Below are 26,469 nucleotides of genomic sequence, written 5' to 3'. Positions count from 1 at the left end.
TCTAGTGCAGTGTTTTTGCAAGCAGCTGTCTTGCTGCTCGCTAAACTGTTGTTTCATCCAGTAAGTATAAATTTTGAAAGTGTATATTTCTGAAAACAAATGAGTCAGAGTCAGAGTCACAGGAGTCCCGAACAATAAGCGTTTGTAAGAACGGCTCAGGTGACCAGTGCACTGACTAACATTTTCATTTTGCTGTTTTTGAACACATGTTTGAAAACATTTTTTATTTTCAAATTGTATTTGTAGTTGCTCAGGTTTCTAGTTTGTTCTGCATCCTGAACACTGGACATGTAACACTGACTCCCTCTTTTGTGCACATGTACGCGCAATCGATGAGAAACGCTTAAACTTGAACAAAGAAGGAAGAACAACACCCTTTAATCTAAATGTGACATTAGTTAGAATCTACTCAGAAGTGCAGTCTGTAAAAACAATAAAAAGATTTGCAGTCTCAGCTGGCTGGGGAAAAGCAAGGGAGTCATCCTCTTCTCATCCTCTCTTGCTCCTCCCCTTCTTCAGTGAGTTATTCAGTATTTGAGCCTTCAAGAGAATAAGGAAAGCCAGACATTATAGAGACAGAGGAACAAGGAACTGTTTATCTCACAGGCTCCCACTTCAAATCCACGGCAGGTACCCAGGGAGCCTGAAATTTGGCATCCAGATTTTGTTCAACAGTCAGTTATTTCCATTATTCACTTTCTCACAAAAGATTGGAAACATGGCTCCTCTAGCGCATTGTGACCACTGATGTCTGTTTCTGCAGAAGTATTTCCTCCATGTTTCTTGTTTCTTCAGATATTGTTTTTGTTACACGCTTAAGAGTTCATTAATGTTACTGTGATTTCTTAGTTGTACCTTCTTTTGGAATACGATCACTACTTTTTTGGACTGGATTTTCTTGAACCTCCTTCGCTAATGTTGACCGAACCGTGTGGAACCATGTCACTGGGCTCAGATGTTCGCGATCTGACCCTTTTACAACCTGCGCCTCCTGTGCCATCCTTACCAGGAGCTGGTGGCGGCTGTGGGATGTCTGTTGGCGGAGGCCCGTGGACCCAGATGCTGGACCTCCACCCTGGCTCTCCATACAGCTCCCTGCCCTCCCACCATTCCCTCATCAAGCAGGAGCCTGGCTGGGGCACCGCTGATCCGATAGAGGACCCTCACTGTGGACTTGGGGCCTTCACAGTGCATTTCACTGGCCAATTTACAGGCTCGGGCCCCTGTCGGACCGGGGCCTTTGGAGAACCACCTTCAAACCAGCCAAGAATGTTTCCCAATGGAACCTACCTGCCCAGCTGTGTGGACAGCCCTCCTACACCTAGGAATCAGGGTAAGCATTCTTACTGCTAATCCCTTCTGTGATACCATCAGTCTATAAAATGTTTTTTTAGAGACAGCATCGTTCTATACTTCCGTTAAATGTGCTCTTGATGTTTAAGAGGGTTGTCAGTAATGTTGTGTCTGAGCAGCATGTCATGTTCTTTACTAGGTCATTTCAAATCACAACAAGTCCTTTGGCATCATCATTATTATTACCTCTCAGTTTTGGGTTTAATTAACACAGTATTGCATGTATACTTATCACATAAAAAGTGTAAGTATAAAAAATAAAAATTGAGTCCTTTGACTTCAGCTGCTGTTTGAGCAACTTTTTATACAAAACAGAAGATTAGTTTGGTTCTTATCTGGAATCATAATTAAAAATGAAACGACATAAATTTTGTTTCAATGTTTCTGTACAGGAGATAAGACACATCTGCCACTGTCATAAACAATTCTTGCATTTACTATCTGCTGGGGTACATTTAACTTACATGTTTGCCTGCTGCTTTCAGAGGAAGTATGCATGGCATTGAGACTTCTTTGCCCAGCGCAAAGTAGTTTTTGATGAAGTGATAAAACAGAGTTGTTTTCGGCATGTTGCAGGAATCAGAGGGTTTGTGAGTCATTTTGCTTAGAAATTTACTGACATCCCTTTTTGGCCTGACGCTGGGTATCACAAACTGTCCATAATGTGTTTGTAAAATAAACATCACATTCACTTTCCTTGTGATTGTACAATACTTGTGTGCTACAGCAGAATACATTAAAATAGTTGCACCATTTTCGTTACATGTTTCTTTCCCCGTCAAATAACTAAAATGATACTCTTTAAAATTTTCTCTCCCCTTCTATTTTTTTTTTTTTACAAAGCATATGCTACAGTAGCTCACATCAGTCCATCTGTGGTGTGTCTGCCAAATTTCTTTTTCCACCTGCCATAAATAATGCAACCCGAAAGCCAAAGATAGATGGGGGGAAAAAGAATATGTTACAAGGAAAGAGGATTTAGTAGTGCGGTGAATGTCTCCCTGCGGCAAGCCTGCCAGGGACTAAGAGCTACTATCAAGGGGATATAGATAACTGACCAGATACTGAAGACTTTGCAAGCTTCAGAATGTTGCAGTGATGTTTGAGATGATGATCTAATGACTCGAGCAGGCAAATAGGCTCATTTTATTTCCATCACCTCTCTTTTTTGTTGTTTTTGTTTTTTCTCTCAGGTTACGGAGCAGTTGGTTTAGACAGCAATCCCAGTTACGGTCACACGCCGTCTCACCACACTCCTCAGCTCTCCAGCCTGTCATTCAAACACGAGGAGACACTGTCACCGCCGAACAGCATAGGTAACTCTTTACGCCCCGACGCCTTTTCACTTGATCTGCAGACTGGAAGGCTGTCGTGTCACAGCAAGGTTATATAAGTAACCCATCATTTTTCATATCACAACAGAACCGCTATTATCCATTTCCCTTCATCTCTCCCCATCTCTGTCTGCACACATATTCATATACGCAGACATACATAAACACACTCTCCCCCTTGCTCTTCAAGCATACAAAAGGTTAATGATTCTGGAAATTATAACTTGAGGAAATGGCTTTATGTGACTCTGTCGGAATGTCAAAAACTGTCTAGGGACCAATATACTATGTGAACCTGAAAAGGACCAGTGGTTCTCAACGACCTGTTCTCCATTCTGTTATTTGTTCTCTCTTGCCGTTCATGCCTGTGTCTTTGAAATGAACTCATATTTGTTTTACAAATGTATTTAGTGTGTCTGGAAAAATGATTCAATATAATATCAGTGGTTTAGAAGCATTTATATCGCAAGTGGAACAGTGATGTATTGTATGGAATATATAGTTTTAACCAAAGACCACTAAAATTAACAATGTGTTCAGTGTTTTCTGTTTTTTTCTATGTATTTCACAGTTTCATGATCTTTTCTAGACTACCAGCTTTTCATTTTAAAAAAGCATATTATTTTAAAATCTGAAAATGAAATTGATGCATCCACATTTTAAACCAGCCTTTGTATTTTTTTTCATTTGATTTAGTTGACCAGCAATTTCCTGCGCCTAATCCTATGTTCGGCTGCCATAATCCTTCAGACTCTTGTCCGAGCAGCCAAGCGCTGCTGCTGCGAAATTACAACAGGTACAATAATTTATCCCTGTATGAGTTTGTTTTTGCTTTATTTCCCCTTTTTTCTGGTCCTCAGTCATCAGTTAATGTCAGATTCTTTCCACTGACACCATATGCAGCTTGCTCACTTGCTGGTAATTTTTAGAAGTGTGAACTCTCCCTGATCCCACATTAAGCCCCGCGTTTGCCTCTACAGCGTCTGGGTTGTGAATCCTAATTTGTTCTGAGGTTAAGTGCTGCCCACTGGTGCTCAGCAGGCCAAAACAAACACTTAAGTGATCTACTGCTGATGTGTCTCAGTCCACCCTCAGGGAAAATGAGGAGAAAAGTAAAAAGGAGAAATGTTAAGTGAAAGTGAGAGTTGCGGAGAAGCTGCCACCGAAAATCTGCTTATTTGAATCTGTAGACGTGTTTCTCACTTGTTTTCGTTTGGATGGAAAACATCTCAAAGGGTAAATTAGGATGAAATTCTTCAAATGCCGGCCTGCGATGTTGTTGAAGAAAAGGAACATGTACAACTCAAATACTGGGACGGCAGCTGATAAGAACGGGGAAGACTGCACTGTTGTTAGAGCTATTGCATGAACTGGAAACCCTCAAACAAACACACACACGGGTGCACGCGCTCATACACATGGTGTATATATGTCAGATATCAGTGAGTCTTTGCACAGTTTTACATAGTTCAGAACTGATTAGTGAGCCATCGCAATCCTTCCCTCAAGGACTTCTGAAGGAATGTGGTCCAGAATTCCCCTGAAAGTGTTTCCCGCCATTAATGATACCGAGGACAGAGTGATGTCATCCACGGGTCCAGGGTGTACTAGGCACAGAGGCTCTCACCCCCACAATGAGTGCACAATCCCATCTTCAAGTGTGCAAGTTTGTGTGCTGTGTTTGTGTGTGTCTGTGTGAAGTAGTGTGATCTGCCAAGGTAAAGAATGGCTCAGTGCCTGTGTCTTTTAATGAGGCCAGTGAGGAGTGTGGTGGGTGGACAGCATGTGTTAATAAGTGAACCATTTGGACTTCCCCTGAATGAAACATCTTCATTTTATGTACAAGGGAAGAAAACTGTCAGGAGGAATTCACAGTTGTCTGTGATTATTAATTTCAAGGTTATTTCCAAAAAGTAACCAAATAATAAATAAAAAAAACCTGAACATAGCCTATAAATTACTTTTCCCCACTTTCCTAACTCTGCTGTAAGTGCAGTGTTAACCCTGTTAATGCTGTATGCTGTATGTTTTACTCAGTGATAACCTGTACCAAATGGCATCTCAGCTGGAGTGTGTAACATGGAACCAAATGAACTCCCTGGCATCATCTATAAAGAGGTGAGACTTTGTCGCTTTTTATTTTCAACACCATATGGTGCAGTTTTTAGTCTTCACTGGTGCTTTGTTTATGTGTAGTCTTTCACTTCTAATGCATGTTCTAAATACTGAGTTGCGTGTTTGAAGGTTTTCTGGTTTAGGCTACTATAAAGTCATTCAAATTTTAAAAAAGAAGAAAAAAGAAGGAAAACAGAAACAAGGGGCCATTTGTGCTAAAGAATGTGAGACAAAGCTTTCCTTGCTCAAAAAATAAAAAAAAAGTCTCAGATGAAGTTTATTACCTAAATTTACAAGCTGAGTGAGAAAATATATCTTCAGGGCCCTGGATATATTGTTAGAGGCAGGCATGTTTAAGGATTGTTTGGAAGAGAAGAGGAGAAAGGCTTTTGTTCAAGTTGGAAATCCCTCAGGAAACATGGCATTTATCTCCTACCTACTCCACTGTTATAATTAACTTGTAATTTTGAAGAATATTTTGTTCCTGCCTACCAGCGGCCATCCAACCAGCTATGACAGTGACCCCATAGCCCCACCTCCACCCATGCTTGTCAGCACCCAGTACCACATACACACCCACGGCGTCTTCAGAGGACTTCAGGTTAGTGAGATTTGGTCACACATATGAACAAAGACAGAAAGTGAACTTCCTCAGTGTAAATCCTTCTCCTTCTTAAAGGATGTCAGACGGGTATCTGGTATCACTTCCCCTGTTGCGAAGACTTCAGAGGCCAGTGAGAAGAGACCGTTTGTGTGCGCTTATCCCGGCTGCAGCAAGAGATACTTCAAACTGTCCCATCTGCAGATGCATGGCCGCAAACACACAGGTGGAGCCTGATTAGAACATTTGTACTCATTTGGCCTGCCCACTTTGAAATGTGACGACTTTAGGCTTCGATGATGACGGCTGGTTTGTATTGCAGGAGAGAAACCATACCAGTGTGATTTCACAGACTGTGGCCGCAGATTCTCTCGCTCGGACCAGTTAAAGAGACACCAGCGCAGACACACAGGTAGAGTGGTGTTAAGCTAGTATATCGAATCCCTCATTCCACTATAGATAGGTACATCAGGTTTCCTTTTTGGACAATACATTTAAAAAGTAATTACTTAAAGGATTTTGAATTTCCTGGTAGTGTGGAGGAGGCAGTTTTGAATGATTAATGAATATTTTTTGAAGAAGAGAGAAATGAGTCATTTTAATTAGTGTTTCATTATTTATAAAATCCTGGCTGCTGCCTTAATTCGCCTTTTAACTCTTTTTTCTTAAGCCTCTTACTGCTTTCTAAAAATATAGCGGCTATCATTATTGCTTCAAGACCCCGTAATGCATAAAACTATATAATTCAATCCAGGAACACAACAAAATAAATATTTAGAAATTAATTCACTACGAGAAACAAATAATTTTTCTATGTATTGTGATTTTGTATTTATTTAATTGATTATACTGAATGCTGCATAACCAGAGTGATCAATTATAATCCATGAATTCCCATATCTAGAATGAATCTAGAGTAAATTTGATCACATTTTCTTAATAGCAATTTTTAACCATTCTGACCCTCTTCTTACCGTTTCCACACTCGTTCATGTTTCTGATGGTGCGACAACAACCGTCATCTCTGCGTAGGAGTGAAGCCCTTTCAGTGTGAGACGTGTCAGAGAAAGTTTTCACGGTCAGATCATCTTAAGACACACACTCGGACTCATACAGGTAAAACAAGTGCGTATACCTTTATTTTCTACTTATCCATTCGAATTGATTTACACACAATAAGTGCCTTCACTGAATTCACTCTAAAGCAATGCTTTCTCCTGTTTCCCCCCCTTTTTTTGCGTGTCCCCTCCTTGTCAGGTGAGAAGCCCTTTACATGCCGCTGGTCCAACTGTCAGAAGAAGTTTGCCCGCTCTGACGAGCTGGTGCGCCACCACAGCATGCACCAGAGGAACCTGACCAAGCTGCAGCCTGCCATCTGAGCAGCAAGAGGAGGAGGACAAAGAGGAATGTGACAGTATGTTGTGCCAGCTAGTAGAAAAAGATGCCTGGATCCTGGTCAGCGGTTATGGTGCTTTGCCAGACTTACCGAAGTGGCGAGCGCAGCTGATGCCTGCGTCAACGGCAAGACTCACAGATAATCCCGAAGGTCTTCAAGATGCACTTCAACTACTACTAGCAATAAAAGTGCCATTTTGAGAGGGTATAATGCCACAGTATTGCTGAGCCAAGATTTTTGTTTTTAACTTCATGAGATGAGGAAAATGTTGACATACTATTTTGAATATTTTACGACACATGCACTGGTTTCTTCTTTTGTTTTTAAAATGGTCTCACCTCTTCAATATGTTGGACATTGTAAACTGGATTTAGAGCAATAAGAGCAACTCCTCAGTGTTTGTCTGTTAAGTTGAACACAGAGAATCTTCGGTTGTGGGAATGTCGACATCTTTATCTTCCTAAAGTGTACATTAGACTGCCCAGATTGCTTTGTATATACTTCACGTGGTGCATTTGCTCACAATATATGGTGCCTTTTACATTCTTGTGCATTTATAAAATCTTGAGTCACATCAGTGCACGCTTGTGTTGGCGAGAGACAAAGGAGGTGTGGGTGTTGTCAGGTTAAGAGGCCACCTATGAGACGAGGTGGGGGTGTGAGGTGGGTGACAGACAGTAAAACAGCACCCCTCTGTGACTCTGACAGGGTGCAGATCTCACCCTCCTAAATCTCAAGCACACATCTTCATAACTAGGAACATCTGGAGCCCAATAAATCTCATTAGAAAAGACACATACCTCAGTGTCAGCAGGCTGCTCTCCACTGACTGCCCCCTTCTACGCAGGCTGGGCCCCAAAATGCACACATGCACACGCTTGAGTTCTTGCTGTACATAATAGCCTGAAGTTTAGAACAACACGTTACACCTTTTATCCACATGATGGCAGTGTCATCCTTTCTCGTCTTGCAAATGGAACTTGTACTCAGAGTTCTCTACTGTAACTGAATTCATATACTGTTTATATTTTACCACCTCAGCCTGAAGATGTCCAATTTATTCTTGCCCGTCGTCATGTTGAGTATCAGTACAGACTATATTTCGGTCCGTGAAATATACATGGTTTCAATAGAATGTGTGTTTTTCAGCTTATCTGCAAATCTAGAGGAAAGGCGATGGGATGATTCAGCTTCAGAGGGTGTGTTAATAAAATATGACTCAGTGTGGGCAGAAAGTGTTGTTGCATGGCTCATAGTATGTTTTAACTGTTATCAGTGTGCTCGCATATGGAAAGCACAGTGTATGTTTAAAGAAGACATTTATTCAACAGAAGCCCAAACAGGGTACAGTATGTACCTGCTCTTTTCACGGCAGCCCTTTTACACTTGACGAATTAACAAAGATTAAAATGCCTTTCTCCTACTTCAGGGTCACGGACGCCTCATTTGAAGTGCAGATTCAGGTTGTTTTCCAATTCCCATAATGGCAGGGAGGTAGTATCTCTGTGATGTTTTTTTCTGCTTCTTAATCCAGTGCACTTTGATTAAGAAGGGCTCGTCTTTGTTCTCTCTCAGCGGGGGTGTTGTGAATTGCTGGAAGATCAGACGGACAGAGTGAAAGACAGAGCTGAACATTTTACTCACTTCAGTTCACTCTTTACTGGATATTGGCAAGGCTTTCCGGAGCATGAGGTTCTGATGCTTTAAATGTCCTCAGTCTTTACTACCAATGACTATCACACTCACTCAGATCTGTGCCCTATACACTGATCTTCTGCATTTCTTTGCGGGCATGTGTATTACCCAAACAACACAATAAATGTATGCACTCAGTCCCATCCTGCCAAATGTTACCCCCAGTCTGAATGCATGAACACACACATAGGCGTACACACACTCGCTCGCGCACACGCCACCAGATGCCCCCTCAGCTGTACTGCTGGCAGTTTGCCTTTAAGGGGTGTCGGCATGGGTAATCTCAGGTGACGTACACCTGGTAAGGCACAGCCCAAGACATCTGTAGGACAGCAGGCCTGCTAGCTTCACAGCCTCCACAACCACATGCAATGTCCCGAAAAGGTTTCTATCAAAAGTAAAAGTTATTTAAATTCACTGTCACAAGGAAAGCAAAGGAAAAGGTGCATATTTTTCATGATTTAGTTGTATGGAACAACAAGCTGTTTTTTGTGGTTGGTTTAAAAAGGAGCGGTCTTATTTTTCACTATGTCATTCGGTGAAGTCCCAGGTGCTTCCAACATCAGCATACATTTCCCGCTGCGTTTCTTTGGGCCAAAAGACGTTATTTAACCTCCAGGAACTGGAAAGGTCAGTGCACATGTAGCACACACAGGCTCTTAGGAGCCCCAAGGGATTGTTAACAAGGTCAACCCTCCAGAGAGACAACTCAGAAGGGTTACAAGGAGGCCCGCATGCAAAAACAATGCTGTGCCAACAGGAGGCGCTGTCAGGTAATGTTCACATGTTAAGTGAAGCATGCTGTTAGTTTTATTCCCAGACAGCTTTCTCCCCCTCCCTTCAGGCTAGCTCTCTGGTGCAGAGCTGCTGCTTCACAGTCTGAGGGGGTCTAGGGGTTCTTGGGGGTATTCCCTGTAGTAAAGCAGGGAGCCTGAGGGGCTCTGGTATGTAGGAGCTTTGGGAATGCAGAGGCCTTGGGGGGCCTGGAGCTCAGATGGGGCCTACAGGGTAAACTTTCTCACTCAGGGAGCAGAGATGGAGCAGATACAGAAAGACAGCGAGGGGAAAACACCTTGAGAGGAGTCTGTTAGACATGCAGGCAGCAGCCGGAAAGATCCCATGAGGGTACACAGACACGGGAACAAACACACACTTACATATACCCTAACCACAAACCAATATGTGGGACAGCAAGGAGAAGCAGATAGCATGTTTTATGTATTCACGTTCTCATCAGAAATTTCATCTTTTATCTTCCCATCATTTCTCCCTCCTGCTGTCTCTTCTGTGCCACGGGAAGATATTAACGTCTAACAGGATTAGATGTGTCTCTATCATGTGATCTAGAAGCTCACAAACCAACTCATGCCCCCTGGGGGAACAGTGGGATGGGAAAGACCTTGTCTCCCCTCTCCATCCCAAAGGTATCCAGATGCTGGGACATGGGGAGAGAAACCCACAGAAAGAGAGATGTCGACAAATGGAGCGAGAGAGTCATTTTGTCCAAAGATATCAAGTCTCACGGGGACAGCATTGTCTACACCCTCACTGTGATGAATTTCAAAACAACTCAACTGCGGGCCACTTTGCCCGCCTTTTAATTAAAACTTGAGAAGTTCCTCTCAGCGTATATCATGTGAGATATGCTGCAGCTTGCCAGAATGTGTGAGTGACTGAAGAAGCCATTTGAAATCTGTTTGAAACTGATTTTGAGTCTTCCTGACCTCAGTCCAAAGGGCTCCCATTTCTCCTGAGGCAGTTACAATTAGTTACCAACTCACTAAGTTTATGGTTCCTAAATTGAAATATATTGCTCTTTAAAGCCTTCTCTCTAATTGTGTAGTCATTAATTGCTGATTCCCTATCTACACTGTGTTGATGGGCACATAAAAACTCATGGTGATAGATGAGCGCAAGTGCAGTTCACAAAAAAAGAAAAAAAGTCAGGGTGTACGTCTTATTCTGTCTCACCACCACTAGGAGGAGTAAAGTCCTCGGATAATTCTCTTTGGTAAAGGAAAAGATACAAGAGTCATTGTCCATAAGTAGAAAAAAATTTATTAGCCCACATTTACAATTAAATACAATCACATGAATTGGATGACAGACGTAATGGCCTTTGCATGAGGGCAGTTCCCTCAAATCAGCCTAGACAGGAAGGAAAATATATATTTCTGTAGTCATCTGGACGTTTGAAATGTTTTCACACACAAACGATTCCTCACATAAAGGCTGTTTGTACATATCAGCCTGAATAAGTCTGGTGGAAAAATCCTGAATACCTTTTTTATTTTTTTAATTTTTGGCCAAAAAAAACATCAAATAAAGACATGCTGAATGTTTTACATAGTGGAAAGACTTAATTATGTGATTTAAGTGAGAATGAGGATGATTGGATGTTTTAATGTTCATTATGACAAATGGAGGGATCCGCTCTTTCAGTGAAATGTCCATTTCTGATGAGTTCTTCTAGAACAATGATTGTGGGAAATTTCATCTGGTGAGCAAGAAACTGAACAAAAAATTCTCTGTGATGCAGTGTTTAAAGTTCACAAGTAGGTGGTAATGCCTGGTACATTTCACTGTAGTTAATGTAAGCTAAGGTAAGTTTATGTTGACTGGACACTTTATATATGTATATTTTTTTTCATTAGTACTCGACTACACAGCTTGTGTAACCAGGAAGTAGGTGTGATACTTGTATCAAACAATAAATAATCTTAAGAACAATGTTACTATTCTAAATGTTATGTATCTTTTTAACACCATCTTTGTTTACAGCAAATGTTTAGCCTAATAAGTACAGAAATTAATATATAATATTGTTTGAGCTGTCACATTAAGCCACGTATCATATATATATGAAAAAAATAGTTGGACTTTTTTCGCCTTTATGCCTGTTATTATATAATGGGTATAAAGCTTGTTATGAAAGCTTCAGAACAGGATGGGTCAGATGTCCCAAAGATCATTATAAACAACACCCTGGGCTATAAATCCCCAGGGTGGAAGGAACAAACACAGGACATAATAATAGACAAAGATGAGGGAGCGTACACTTGGATGAAAAATAGGGCATCGTGATTATGAGAGTCAGAGAGGAGCAGGGGAGCTAAGGGGGAATTGGATGCTATGCGTACTTCGTTATGGTGGCTGTTTAATTGTAGCAGTCATTTTGGCTTTGGAGCTGTTAATTGCTGATATGGAAATAGAAGTGTGCTATAAAAAAGCTCTTTAAGGGGAGATTGTTGGTGGACACTTGGAAATTGTATTGGATCGGAAGGGTGGGTGGGGGTGAGGTTGTAGACATTAATATGTTGCACTTTATGACCCTCCTCTCCCACTGTCTCCACCCTGTTTTCACCCAGAGGGCTCATTATTGTCAGAGGAGAGGAGCTGATCTACGCAGACACTCATATGAGAGCCGTCTGAAGGCATTAATGTGCACACACTCCCCCAGTGTGAATGACTAGAACCTATCATAAACAGGAGGAGCAGACCGTTAAACATGGCCGCTAGGCAGGTAGTCCACGCCCCCCCAGTCCCCCATCTTGTTCATGCAAACACACATTTGGTTCTTTTACATCTCTGTGCACCACTAATACTTGTCCACCTTCACTCACACATTGGCTCAAGGACATAGATGCACCCTGACACATGACAACCCTCATATGGTATCTGGAGGAAGTACATTGAGTAACTTAGTGCAATTATTCAAATGTATGAAGCAAGACTGACTCTACACTCCTTAGCAAAGCAGTAGAGAAAATATTATGTTATCTAACAGAGAAAAAAAAAAGAAGCAGACAATACAGACACCTCCGCTCTGAACCTTCCTCAGAGCTGGACCTGTTTTTTTTTCTCTTTTTGACAGATAAAGAAATTCATGTATTCTTGGATGACTGTACAACTGGAGCCATGCCCATGTTTGTTAGCCTATTTCAACAAATTCTTATGGAAAAAAGCAAAAAACAAACATTCTTATTGTTAAGTTATTTAAACCTGAAAAAAAAAGCTCTCAAGTAATTCAAACCACAGTAAAAGTATCAAACATGACTTGGATATTTGGAGGATAGCTTTGTAGCCATTTTTGGCTTCTAGTTTGAGAGTGAAGAAGAAGGAGGTCTTTCATTAGAACAGAATAAAACAGCCCACACATACATTGCTCTGTCCCTTGTTCCTAATGAGCTTTATCGCATTGGTCCCGCTTGACTTGTCTTGCTAACTGGCACACATATATCCATATGTTCCACATGAGCAAGCAGAGGGGACAGGCTGGGTGGCAGAACTGCTTTCTCAGTTACATCTGAGAGTTTTACTGCAACAGCCAGGAGCAACAGCAAGTCAGCTTAACTCCATGTCTGCTTTCCACATGCACGTGTGTGTGTGTGTGAAGTCTGTAATTAGTCCTGAGAAGTGTTAATAGTGTGCGCTTGTTCCTGATGTTCAACGAATAAAAAAGTTGAATCCAGACTTCAAAAGTTGAGTTGCCTGGACGATTAGCTGTCTTCATTGGTGAAGCTATAAAGACGGGCAGCATTCAAACACAGGGACTTTTTTTTTACAGAGGTTAGGAAGGCAAGCCCCCAAAAAAGACTGACAAAAAAATAAATAAATAAATATTGCAGCACAATAGGAAAGAAGTTTTGAGAAACTCAGTGGCGTGTTTAAAAGTATTACGTGTTGTATGAAGGCTGGTGTCCAGTCAGTGAAAAAGATGAACACCAGTGTTCACCTGTACCTGTTACGATTTGTAGCAAGGACACAGAGAGAGCACGACACCATGTCACATTGACAGTGGAAAATTAGTATTTTAACTGGTTTTCTACATGCATAATGATTTTTATTAAGTTGTGACGATGATGCTGTAAATAACTGTAAATGTTGACGATTCAGAAACTGCAGAAACCCAGGATTATGTTTGAGGTTATTAATTTAGCTAGTAGTATTAGCTATATGAATTCCCAACCCAATACATTTAAGCATTTAGACTTCTACCCATCCTCTTCTGCTTATCTTTGTCAGGGTCGTAGGGGGGCTGGAGGCTATCGAGGCTAACACAGGTCAGTAGCCTGGCGCAGGGCTAACACAGAGACAGGGAGACGATTCGCATTCACATTCACATTCACATCTATGAGCAATTTAGATTCACCAACTGCATGTCTTTGGATTGTGGGAGGAAGCCAGAGTAGCCGGAGGGAATCCATGCAAACGCGGGGTGAACAGACCTAACTCCACACAGAAAAAAACCCCAGCCAGGTGGTGGAATTGAACTCAGAACCTTCTTCTAGTGAGGCATCAGTTTTATCGTGTCACAGTGCTGCATTTAGACATAGTTAACCTAAAACTGCGGTTTGCCTTAAATGAAGTTCAAACTGTGTATCAGAATGAGGAAACATGGTTATTTAAGTGATTTTACGTGTGCCGTTGTTGTTGGTGCCGCTATTTTGGCATTTACAAATATGCAGTCTGTGGCAAACCCCTGAGTAAAAAAGCCTTGTTGATGCCACAGATCAGAGCCTCTGATCTGTGGCCATTCTCCTCTGATTCAGAGGAGAATGGCCAGACTGCTTTGAGCTGATGACCAGTAACCCGAATAACCACTTATTACCAAGGTATGCAAAAGAGCATACCTAATTGGAGTCTAAGTCTAACCTTCAGGCAGATGGGGTACACCAGCAGAAGACCACACTGGATGTCACAACGGGAAGGAGAATTAGGGCCATTCTGATGGCACAAGAGATCCAAGTCTCTATTGGGAAAGTCTAACTAATCAAGTTCAACTCACTGCTGAAAGCCCTTTAACTCAGAACAAACACTGAACAATGTGAAATAGCTGGCCTCTAATAAGACATGTCATATTTAACTCAAACACAAATTAAAAGTGCAAGTAACATGGAGTAAAAAAGAAAACACATTTCTACATGTGTGGAATCACATAGCAACTGTAGTTGGATACATTTTGTGAGCATATGCAGTTTCTAACGCAGGTTTGTGCCTGTGTGGTATGCAAATTATGCAACTTGGGTTTGGGACATCAAGACAGGGAAAACATTAAAGTTTTTTTTTTTAAGGTGTGTGTAAGAGTGAGCGTGGGTGTGTGGGGGGATTGAGCAACAGTATCCTGATCATTTACTGACATTTATTTTCACACACACACACACACACACACACACACACACACACACACACTACATTGTTCTAATAATAATAATAATGATAATAATCCAGGTTGATAGGTACAATGCCAAGACAAGGAATAAGTCTTTGGAGTGAGGTAAAAGTAAGCAAGAACTTACTCGTGAGAAATCAAGGAAGGGAAACTTTATTTCCATCTTACATATTCAGTAGGCCTTAGCCTAATTGACCTTAAAAATCAGACAGTTGTAAACAGATAAAGTTAAAAATGAAACATCAAAAAGTGAAAATGTGAACACTGAGCACACAGTTGGCCTTACGTATACCAATAAATACATTTCAAACTAAATGTGGAGAAACATTTTTTTCACAGGCTACACTAAAACCAAATGCGTGCAAAAACCATGCCATTAAACAACAGTAATCAACAATTCTTAAAATACTTAAAGGATATAAAAAGTCTTTAGTTATCAGGACAATAAAACTGTAAACAAACAAACGAAAAAAACCTAAATTTGTGTTGTCTGTTTTTCTGAAAAGGAAAAGACCTTTAGTAGAACACTATATTCCTCTCAAACCTAAAGTTCAGAAGCAATTTAATAAATAAATAAATTCAGAACAAACGTTCTGAGCTGTGGTTTCACATTAGCATCAAAAATTGTTCCCATGTCTGACAATACTAAGCTTTGACAAGTTTTGTTACAGACTATCTACACAAATCTCTGAGGCAATGAATCTGGCGATTCGGCTGGAAGGCACCATTGTTGGAAAGGAAGTCCACGGGGTCTGGCTTTGCTCCTGAATGTCAGAAGCACAACATCGATACGAAGATTGAAACAGACCCACAGAGTTAGTGGTAGGATTGACACTCATGCGTCCTCTCATTTGGTACAATGTTGGTTTGAAGTCTAACAAACTGACATCTGTCCCACTCTTACTGTCACTGTGTGTGATTGTGTCTTTGTAGATCAGCGCTCCTCGCACACACACACACACACACACACACACACACACACACACACACACACACGCGCGCACACGAAGCTGCAGTGAGAGCTCAGAGCTCGTCGTGGTTCCTGGTGAGGTCTTCTCCATAGTTAGTAGCCTGACTTCCCACAAACATGTTCCAATTCTCGAGGATCTCCTCTTTAGTCAGCATCTGATCCTGATAAGGGAGATAGAACGTGTGAAATATGATGATTAAAAAAGCTCTTATTTAAATGTAAACAAAAACACTCTCCCGAAAGCAGAAAAACACTCAAGTGAAGAATTCTGGTGTGAACTGAAAATACACAAATACGAAATACACCAATAAAGAAAATCAACTCGTTTGCATGCCGTCTCTGTGCCTGCACTCTGGCGGCCCGTCCAGATCATACACTTACTTTTGCCCTCTATCAGCTAGGACAGGTTCCAGCTCGTACCCAGTGACTCTAATGAACCCTGTGTTGACAAGCTCTCACATCCACAAGGGCACAAGCAATAGATATGAAATCATATCAATATAGCTCTAACAGTATACCTTGTCCTGATCAGACTCGTACACCAGATGTCTGGCCTCCGCCTGTGCATGATCATAGTCCTGTGGCATGATCCAGTGACGGATTTCATCCTGGTCCATTTTTCCATCTTTGTTCAAGTCTCGGAAGTCAGAGAACTGTTCCCTCTCAGTCTTGACCCACTCTGGTTCTGGACCACCATCCTCATGTGCAAACATGTCCGCTGAAACCCAAAGAAATGATGAAAGAACATTTGAATAAGACATTTCGACATTTTTTTAGTTTGCATTTGAAGAGAACGCACAATTTACACCTTAAATACACTCCTGGTATAAATTCCTACAGAAATGGCATACACATAATGTACACTATTTCACATGCAAGCTTTCCAAAGCAAACACTAATGACACTGAAGCTCTGAACCCTAACATCCATCTATAGTGGAGGTGAAGTTTAAAAAAACAGATCATTTATGTTCTCACCAATGACATGCCAATCTATGCATCCTGACATTATACAGCTCTCTGTTCCTGTGTTGTGACAATGGTTGTTTCCCTTTTTTTGTAAAGTATGTTCAACGTCATGAATTTTCAACAAGATGAGAGTCAACAGCTTACAAAGCACCGGAAAGAGATAATAGCAACTGCTCTACAACAAATACCACTTATGCTCAGCAGACTGAGCCATATGTCAGCAGTGACATCACAGTGCTTGAATAATTTCAAGTAGTGGTGTCAAACTTTTTCTTTCAACTTGGAGCCAGCAGAACATACCTTTCAGTATACTTAGAAACACTGCTGCCAGCACAGTTCGCTGGGTTAACCACGTTGTGATGTGTCTGTTAGTAATAAGGCTGGAAAACCATATTAGCTCCACTGGGACGACATTTAAAGTCCCCCCGAATCCCCAAATTTTGCCCTTTGCAAAGCCATCTAGTTGGCTGGACTGGAGACCTATCTGGCACGGTTAATTTAAAGGCCGCTATCAGGAGTTCTAAATCACAGTTTATACAATCCACTGTGTCCTGTTATTTCAGCAGAGTTGTCATTTCAGTGCACTGATAGAAAAATCATCAACACTAAATGATTCATAATTAAAGAACTGTGCACACATAATGCTATTAAGAGGACATGCACATATTTCGTATTTTCTAAAAAGAGCTGAAAAGTTCCTGCAAACTCCTGCAACACTTTAAAATCCACTTTTTTCCAGTGATTAGGGGTTTGAGGCAAATTGTTGAAATATTATATTATGCTCCTTATTCACATTCCTGTTCGTCTTTGTATGCTTCAAATTGTCAGTGTGCGTTTTAAAAACACTGAGTGGTATATTGTTAGGTTTTGAGTGGATGTTTGAGTGCTAATGGGTTTTATTTTTTTACCAATTGCTTTCAATTTTTGAATTAACTCACCGATATATTCGTCCTCATCCACATGCCCGTCACTGTTCCTGTCAATGTCCTCCAAGGTTTCCTGCATAGAGAATGAGTTAATAATATCATTAAAGGAAGACACAAGGGTCCGTCAACTATAGAGGAACTTTCACTTTGAGTAATAGAAGAGAAACGTGCAGCCCTGGGGTGTAAAAGTGAATTTATAAGATTCTGCTCACAGCTGGGCCGGCAGAGTGACACAACAATACAGGACTGCTGATGAGTTGCACTCAACAATGATTTACCCTTTTCAGCAAACACTTGGTTCCACTAGAGTTATCTGTAACCAGTGTTGGGGAGTAACGGAATACATGTACCGCCGTTACGTATTTAAAATACAAAATATGAGTAACTGTATTCCGTTACAGGTACCGTTTAAAAAGGTGGTATTTAGAATACAGTTACTTTGTTGAAATAAATGGATTACACGGCGGTACTTTCCTGTTTCATATTGTGGCGGTCAGGACTGTTTGGGTTTTGTTTGACAGCTACGTTCTGTTGTTCCAGGCGACAGCGTTACAGTTGCCATGGTTATAGGGTGACGCTCTCTCTCTCTCTCTGCGTGTTTCCTGGGTGAGAGAGGCCTTGTTGTTGTTGTGCTAAGCTAATAGGCAGAATGCTACCGGTATAGCTCTAAAGAATGTAGCATCATAGGCAGCGTAGTCCGTGCTGCATATGGACTGCCATACCCGTTATGTGTCTGTGAGCGAGGGAGGGAGAAAAAGGAAAAGTACGAGCTGTCATCGAGCAAAAACGGGAGCTGGAAGCATGTAAATATAATAATAACCACTGCAGCCAAGAAGAGAGCCTGACGAGCCCAGTTGTAAGTAAGCTATTAAGACTCGACTGTACACCGTGTTCGTGTTTTCCTCCAAAAACAATAAGTTCCGTTGGAGCAGCCTTTCAACGCCTCTCTCTGTCTCTCGCTAGCAGAGTTGACTCAGACAACAAAGTAAAGCTAGTTTTCGGCTACGAGCCCGACACAGAACCCACCGTATTAGCCAGAGGTCCCTTTACTAGGGTTCGGAGCCGCGGACCTTCAGTAACAGTAATAAATCACAGCAATAGTACATTCATGTAGTTGTAAACAGCATGATAATATATTAAGTAATCCAAAGTATTCAGAATACGTTACTCTCATTGAGTAACGTAACGGAATACGTTACAGAATACATTTTGGGGCATGTATTCTGTATTCTGTAATGGAATACATTTTAAAAGTAACCTTCCCAACACTGTCTGTAACATACTGGATCTGACAGTATGTGAATTTGGCTAACTGGTTAATTAAAGGGAAGGGAGTTTAAGTATCTCAGGGTTTTGTTCATGTGGGGGTGGCACTTGCAGTGATGTGGATGCTGTAGTGGTCTGAGCATGAAAGCAAAGCTGTCAGTTTGGTTCCTACTCTTACTTATGGTCACGAACTTTGGGTAGCAACCAAGAGAATGAAATCTTGGATACATGATGCAGAGACTATTTTCTTCCAAAGGGTGTTCGGGGTCTCCTTTACAGACAGGGCAAGCAGCTTGGCTGTTCTGGAGTTACTTAGATTAGAGCTGCTACTCCTACATCTGACTTGGATGACTCCTGGATGCCTCCTGGGTTCAGTGTTTTGGGCAGGGAGGATGCCCTGCTAAGTAGCAGAAGGGCAGATGGAGGAATTTCTAATAGTTCACTAAGAGGAAAAAAGACAATCTTTTTCTTAAACCCACATAGCCTGTACAGGGTAAGCAAAAAGAGATTTTTCTCCAGTGTAGATCTTTATAAACACTGAAAGGGTAAAATGTTCTCCGTTTTACAAGGATGCAAAAAGGACACGACAATTTACAGCAGTATAATCGGTATCATAATTAAAACCTATGTTCTGCTATAAAATCTTGTCTTTGCTTGGAAAATAACATAATGGGTTCAGCAATGAACTAAAGCATTTTATATGAGCTTTCTTTCACATCAAACAGTTTCAGATCACTAAAACTGACCCTTTTGTAACTCTTTTTAGGTTGTAATTCAGAAATTCTCTTAATGGTGTGTTAAAAGGAAGAAATGAAGACCTACATAAACACCACCACATACATCCGAGTTTTGCTTCCTGACTAGTTTTCCTAAATTCCTAATCAATAACTATGCCTCCTTGATTATTCACATCTCTCTGTCTTAACTACGACCGGTTCTGTTCTGTTTTCTTTGGCCAAATACATGTGAATGCTCGTGCAAAGTGTTACGCTTCAGAATGAAAGATTTCTCGTCTGCCAAATTTAATCTACTATTCTTAAGGACTGGTATTGTTCCACGTTTGTAGTGTGCAGGAGCTCTCTGGTGCCAATAGTAGATGGCAGCAACACAAGCAGTTTGAAGGTAGAAATGTGAAGTGTGTGTGTAGGTTTCCAGTTGGCGCTTACCAACTTCATGTTCCTCCCTGATCCTGCACAGCAATCTCCTTCAGTTGTTGTTCACGCTAGCCTACAGCCACATCCTTTCTAATGTTTTTCCTATGATCGCATGTACCATCAGTTACTCATTCGTTTGCATAGATTTAGAAAGATCAGTGTTTTTGAAAAATTCATTGTAAGTATAAAGTATGAATGCAGCATATATGTATGTGTGACTATCGTGTTAGCTCTAGCCAGATTCACCACAATCAGTGAAGACACCCCTGGCTGAACCGTTCTTTGGTAACATTCAGCAACATCATAAAAATGAGAGATTAATAATTAACTCTGTCAAATGGGTAGTACAAATTTTATGAACAGAGCAGCATAGTGCATCACTGCTAACATTCGCCACCCCACATTCCACGAAGCCGAATTTATATTTAAAGATTGAGTTTTAAATGGGACGGTCGGTTTGTCCCACTGGACCTGTTCTCAAAAAAAATATAGGAACTCAATCATTTCTGGGCCAAGTTAAAATTTCATTAGGAGGTTAGTCAAATGTAGCACATTTATTTAAGTAGCGAGATCAAATACATGGAACAGAAACTCAAAACTCTTGGAATTAAATCATATTTCTTATTAGGCAGACGTACTCTTACTTTTGGGAACGTCACTTCGTTTAAGGTCTGACGTGCGTACTCCTTACTTAAAGATCATATGAACACAAAGGGCTTACCAGAACCACGATATCCTTCATGTGTTCGAACTCCTCAGGGTGGAGGAAGGCTGTGAACTCTTCTCTGTCTGCTGCCAGGTCCCCGTTCAGATCAGCTGCTTTAAACCTCCTCTCATCACGAGGGAGCATCTTCTTGAAGCTGAACTGGTCCGTGGCGTCTTCAAATTCTTCCGGGTTGGCTAAGAGGGTGAAAAAAAAAGATGAATAAAAAATGAATCAGGTTTAATAGCCATGTAATACTTTAATACTAAAAAAAAAAAACCAAAATACATCATGTGTCTTGAACTAGTGAGCCCATACCGAGGTAGTATCCATATGTGGCTTGTTTGTACTCATCCCAGGAAATCTTATTGTCCTTATTCAGGTCATAATCAGTCCACACCTTGGCTACATTCTCATACACATAACGCTTCTGTACGCGCTTTATCCAAGCCTTGAGTTCAGCTGTGGTGATGTAGCCATCTGCATCGCTGTCTATTCGGTCCACAATTTTTCTGTTGGGCAGGGGAAAAGACAGATATTAGTGATATATTAACTAGATCTTATAGGCATATATAGGCAACATACAGTGCAGATATCTCTGGTTTTTCTCCCCATTTAAGCTTCTTCACAGCGACCCTTCCACTGAGACCACTTCTGATGAGGCTTTCAGTGAACAATAGATGGACCAACTAAAGAGAGATTCGTTTCTCTGGTCCTGCGTCAAGTCTTCGGTTGATTTTTGTCCTTTTTCTTAAGAACATAAGTTTCAGATACTGTTCATCTGCTGTAATTAGTCCTTTATAGGCCTGCTACTTCCTTTTTATTGTTCACCGATTGTCCACTTCCTGCTTTTTAACGCTTGAATAGATTCATGTTAGTGTTAAGTGATTCAACAAACAAACAGACAAAAATAAAAATAAAAATGAAAATAAAGGAATGGACTAAAAATTAGGGGGGAAAACAAAACAGATGTCCAAAGAAAAACTTTGAAAACCAATTAAATGTAAGAAGGAAAGTATAAAAGTAAAATATAGAGTGACCGAAGACTTTAGTAATGAGATACTGATTAATGACAGGCTGGATTAATAATTAATAAATAATTAATTTCCTACAAGTAATGTGGATTCATAGAAAGGATTTCTGAGGGAGGGGCAGGCAAACCCAGGTTAGAAAGCTAAAAACTGCAGTGCATCTGTGGTATATTCTTAGACCTGGGCTGCCACGTTGTGATATTACAGGGGTCCTCCCTCTTTCAAGACAACAAGCAGTTTTCTGGACTAACTTGCGTCACATGGTGCCAACTTGTCACTGCAGCAGTGGCAGAAGAAAAAAAACGTTTGATACTTGAAGAATCCTGCCAACAGAACCACGTGGCACACTGAGCGTGCACTGCAGTTTTGTACAGAATACCTACATGCAGAACTTCGGCGATTAAACTTTCCTTAAACTTCACCCCATAAATGAATCTTTAATGAGTATTTGTAATTAAGATTTCTGCAGACTATTAAGTGTACAGTGTGTGCAAACAGTATGGGTGCCATAATAAAGCTGGAGTGCTTTCACAGGCACATGTTCCCATGTTTTTAAATGTTTAGTGTTCTTAGTCTGAACAGTTACACGAAACGGGCTTCAGCGGTAGAGTGTGTGATTTAAAAAACAAACAAACAAACACAAAAGCTCCAACATGCCCTTCGAAATCCCACCAAGCCTGTCACTAATTTCACTTTCATATACCAAAAATCAGCTTATGTGGCAGAGTGCTGGTAGCATTTCCTTACCCGAGCCTGTCCTTGCTCTCTTCAGGGGTGAGCTGATCAAATGTTTTGGCCTCATCTTTGCCCAGAAAGGCCTCATGGTCATACTGGAAGCTCTTATTGTCTTCGTGGGCTTGCCTGCTTAGCTCTGGCTCATGATGAACTCTCTCTTTTCTCAGCGTCGGCTTGGTCTGCGCCACAGCGGCGCAGAGGAGCACAGCGCACACGAAGCTGAAGCCGGCCATCAGTCGGGGTTCAAGCTGACTTCTCTCAGAGGGCACAGCGATCTCCAAAACGGGCCTACAACACCACAACACACAATGATCAAGCGGCTGTGTAGCTCCTTTCACTGCTGGACCGCTAAACGCCGACTTTTTGTCCTGTCTTCAGCGGCGGAGCGCAACAATGTTGCAGCAATGTTCAAACACCCTCAAAACGCAACCTGCGCCCGCAAACAGGTCCTCTATGAACACCTACACTCCTCACAGTTTTAGGCAATCCTGTCCCTTATCCCAATGAAAGGGATGCAACCAAACAGGGATTTCCTGCCGCCTTACGTACAGCCATTCACAGGCTCCGTTTCATTCAGGCCCCAGCCTCAACCACTGCCAGAATATCCCCCATTGGTCCACGGGATGTCGGTAACACGAGAGGGATTCCGGCGCCACGTTGCAAGCTGACGAACGACCAGAGCAGGAGAATCAACGTGGGTCAGAGAGCAACCAGTGAGAACGGGAGTAACACACACAGTTTTAGGGAACTATTTAAGTGTTTTCTGCCAACTTGTAATAAGGTGCATTTGAAATGAAAAGGCTGTGTGTAAAATATGCAATACTATAGTATTATACGAGTACTGCTTACTGGATTTAGATGGATTATTCTATATGTTAGTTGCTATAGAACTGAATGAATAACTGTTGCATCATGACACAGTTAAAGTCTTGCTAAGATAACAGCTGTGGAATATCTTTGATTGTGTCTATGTGCGTGTATGTGTGTTAGTGTGTCTGAGAGTGATGGAGAAAGTGAAGGATGGGAGGGTAACTAGTGGGAATGTTATGTACTGGTCATGCACTATATTTAGTAATAAAAAGACAACATATCCTATCAGATGTTGAAACTGGGACATTTAAAAAAAATGCTGGTTTTCACATGTTTTCAGAAACATATTTCAAAACACTTAAGCATCTGGAAGCTGAGGAGGCCAATTGCTTTTGTTACATTTTGTATTTCATAATCCCCAAAACGTTTTCAGTGGGTGAACGACAGGCAGGCCGGTTCAGCACCCACTGTCTTTTACTCTTGTAATCTTGTAATGTGGTTTGGCAATGCGTTGCCTGAAAAAGACAAAGCCTGGATGGCAGCATATGTTGTTCCAAAACCTTTATTTATTTATCGTTCATCACTGATAATCCCTTCACAGATGTGTGTGTCACTCGTGCCATGTGCACTAATGTATCTCCTTAATGCCCTTTATTTTTAAACTGCTTTCTGGAAACAAGTTGGATGGTTAGCTGAGAGTTTGTAGCCTCTATTATTTCTTTTGTTGGGTAGCATTAAAACTATGAATGAACACATATGGAATTATGTGGTAGTAAACAAAAAAGTGTGAAATAACTCAAAACATTTTATATTTTACATTCTTCAAAATAGCCACCCTTTGCTTTGATTACTGCTTTGCAAACTCTTGGCATTCTCTCGATGAGCTTCATGAGGTCGTCACCTGAAATGGTTTTCCAAAAGTCTTGAAGAAGTTCCCAGAGATGCTGAGCAATTGTTGGCCCTTTTGCCTTGACTCTGCGGTCCATCTCATCCCAAACCATCTCGATCAGGTTTAGGTCAAGTGACTGTGGAGGCTAGGCCATCTGGAGCAGCACTCCATCACTCTCTTTCTTGGTTAAATAGCCCTTACACAGAGGTGTGTTTGGGGTCATTGTCCTGTTGAAAAATAAATCATTGTCCAGCTAAACGCAAACCGGATGGGATGGCATGTCGCTGCAGGATGCTGTGGTAGTCATGCTGGTTCAGTGTGCCTTCAGTTTTGAATAAATTCCCAACAGTATCACCAGCAAAGCATCCCCACACCATCACACCTCCTCCATCATGCTTCACGGTGGGAACCATACACATAGAGACCATCCGGTCACCTTTTCTGTGTCGCACAAAGACACGGCGGGTGGAACCAAAGATCTCAAATTTGGACTCATCAGACCAAAGTACTGATTTCCACTAGTGTAATGTCCATTCGTTGTGTTTCTTGGCCCAAACAAATCTTTTCTGCTTGCTGCTTTTCCTTAGCAGCTATTTGACCATAAAAGGCCTGATTCGCATGTTCTCTGAACAGTTGATGTAGAGATGTGTCTGCTACAGGAACTCTGTGTGGCATTTATCTGGGCTCTAATCTGAGGTGCTGTTAACTTGCAAATTCTGAGGCTGGTGACTCGGATGAATTTATCCTCAGTAGCAGAGGTGACTCCTTCCTTTCCAGGGGTGGTCCTCATGTCAGCCAGTTTTGTCGTAGTGCTTGATGGTTTTTGCTACTACACTTCAAAGTTTTAGCAACTTTCTGGACTTACCGACCTTCAGTTTTCAAAGTAATGATGGACTGTCATTTCTCTTTACTTAGCTGATTGGTTCTTGCCATAATATGAATTTTAACAGTTGTCAAATAGGGCTGACAGCTGTGTACCAACCTGACTTCTGCACAACCCAACTTAGGGTCCCAACACCAAAGCAAGAAATTCCACAAATGAACCCTGACAAGGCACGCCTGTGAATTATTTATCAATTTTATTCTTTGCTACATAATTCCATATATCTTGTGTCATGTATTTGATGTCATCAGTATCTATCTGCAATGTAGAAAGTAGTAAAAATAAAGAAAAACAATTAAATGAGAAGACATGTCCAAACTTTTCACTGGTGGTATATGCATGTATTTATTAATGTAAAGTATGCATATATGATTTAGTCATCCTTCCCACTGCCAAAATTTTCATACCGTCCCTTTAATACCATCCATAAGGCAATAAAGATCAAGATTTATTCCTACTGATGTCTTTGATATCTTGAATGTAAAGATAGCAGTCCAGATAACTGATAGATATCATGTTATCATTAATAGATATTGTTAGATATTATTAATAAAGTTAATCAAAGAAAAACAGTACAAAGTCAGTAACAAGAAACTCTTAGGTGGAAGGATGAACTTCACTTTGAAGATAGTGGTTCCAAAATTTGGCATTTGCTCTTTTTGTGCGGTGTTAAATAATTCCGTTTCTCCCACATAAACTAAATAAACTATTTCCCAAGACTGTTATTCGTATAACATATTGTATAGCATATCATATATGATATTGTATATCATACCACATATTAGCCAGTGGTGTTGGAGATTTTGTCAAATCAATGGATCTGACATCCATCCATCCATGAATAGCCCTCCCCAGAGCCTGGACCTCAACATTATTGAGGCAATGTGGGATCATCTTGACCGAGAATGGAACAAAACGCAGCCAACATCCAAAGAAGAGCTTTGAATGTCCTCCAAGAAGCCTGGAGAACTATTAATGAAGACTACTTCAACAAATGACAAGAAAGCTTCTGTATGAGAGCTCAGGATATGTTGAAGAACACTCTGGGGTTTTTTTTTTGTTTGTTTTGTTTTTTGGTTTTTTTTTGCCTCAGACACACTATTTATTTCCCATTTTCCTAAAACAGTATAAAGAAGTGTGAGGCTGATTCAACACTTTTGCACTGTAGATTTTAGTATTTACTTAATTTAGTTTAGGTTTTAGTAATTTTAGTTAAAGTAGTTTTTAAGTTAATTTTTTTCAGTTTAAGAAATATAGAGCGTGGGTTTTGGATCATAAACAATATCTGAGAATGTGGAAAGTTAAAAGATTGCTTCAACTACAGATAACTTCATAAGTCAATGCGAGAGTGTGAAGTCGTCCAGTTTAGTTGAGTCCTTGCGATATAATGTTTCGAGATAGAGGAAGAGTTGGTGTAGGGAGGGGTGTGTGATCATATCCACGTGAAGAAAACGAAAAGAATCACATT

The 26,469-nt window shown here is 41.0% G+C and overlaps 2 protein-coding genes across 3 annotated transcripts; one reads left to right on the top strand and one right to left on the bottom strand.

Annotated features, from left to right (window-relative positions):
• Positions 1-567: 567 nt before the first annotated feature.
• wt1b (WT1 transcription factor b) lies at positions 568-8,216 on the top strand. Of its 2 annotated transcripts, none has more exons than XM_035904180.2 (9): positions 568-1,333; positions 2,547-2,669; positions 3,384-3,483; positions 4,725-4,805; positions 5,298-5,403; positions 5,482-5,629; positions 5,726-5,815; positions 6,436-6,519; positions 6,661-8,216. In XM_035904180.2, exons 1-9 carry the CDS (start codon positions 916-918, stop codon positions 6,780-6,782), a joined length of 1,272 nt encoding a protein of 423 aa, XP_035760073.2. In that variant the 5' UTR covers positions 568-915; the 3' UTR covers positions 6,783-8,216. The 2 variants fall into 2 exon arrangements, with proteins under 2 accessions (XP_035760073.2, XP_006780050.2); XM_006779987.3 differs by having other exon boundaries at positions 6,436-6,528.
• Positions 8,217-14,803: 6,587 nt separating this feature from the next.
• Positions 14,804-22,950, bottom strand: rcn1 (reticulocalbin 1, EF-hand calcium binding domain). The gene is made up of 6 exons (XM_006779986.3): positions 22,432-22,950; positions 20,972-21,165; positions 20,672-20,850; positions 17,543-17,603; positions 16,155-16,354; positions 14,804-15,797 (listed from the first exon to the last, which is right to left on the bottom strand). Exons 1-6 carry the CDS (start codon positions 22,650-22,652, stop codon positions 15,690-15,692), a joined length of 963 nt encoding a protein of 320 aa, XP_006780049.1. The 5' UTR covers positions 22,653-22,950; the 3' UTR covers positions 14,804-15,689.
• Between the last annotated feature and the right edge of the window lie 3,519 nt (positions 22,951-26,469).

This window comes from Neolamprologus brichardi, chromosome 1, assembly GCF_056152115.1.
Source record: "Neolamprologus brichardi isolate AB-2024 chromosome 1, ASM5615211v1, whole genome shotgun sequence".
In the NCBI taxonomy this organism is placed as follows: Eukaryota; Metazoa; Chordata; class Actinopteri; order Cichliformes; family Cichlidae; genus Neolamprologus; species Neolamprologus brichardi.
The sequence above is the reverse complement of the archived record's forward strand: the minus strand, read 5'-3'. Positions and strand labels throughout refer to the sequence as shown.

Excerpts from the sequence above, each read along its gene's own strand:
- rcn1 (XM_006779986.3), bottom strand. The coding sequence starts at position 22,652 with ATGGCCGGCTTCAGCTTCGTGTGCGCTGTGCTCCTCTGCGCCGCTGTG. Across the intron at positions 21,166-22,431 it reads GAGAGCAAGGACAGGCTCGG|AAAAATTGTGGACCGAATAG; the intron begins GTAAGGAAATGC and ends CCTGCCCAACAG. Across the intron at positions 20,851-20,971 it reads CACATATGGATACTACCTCG|CCAACCCGGAAGAATTTGAA; the intron begins GTATGGGCTCAC and ends TCACCCTCTTAG.
- wt1b (XM_006779987.3), top strand. The coding sequence starts at position 916 with ATGTTGACCGAACCGTGTGGAACCATGTCACTGGGCTCAGATGTTCGC. Across the intron at positions 2,670-3,383 it reads GTCACCGCCGAACAGCATAG|TTGACCAGCAATTTCCTGCG; the intron begins GTAACTCTTTAC and ends CATTTGATTTAG. Across the intron at positions 5,404-5,481 it reads GCGTCTTCAGAGGACTTCAG|GATGTCAGACGGGTATCTGG; the intron begins GTTAGTGAGATT and ends TCCTTCTTAAAG.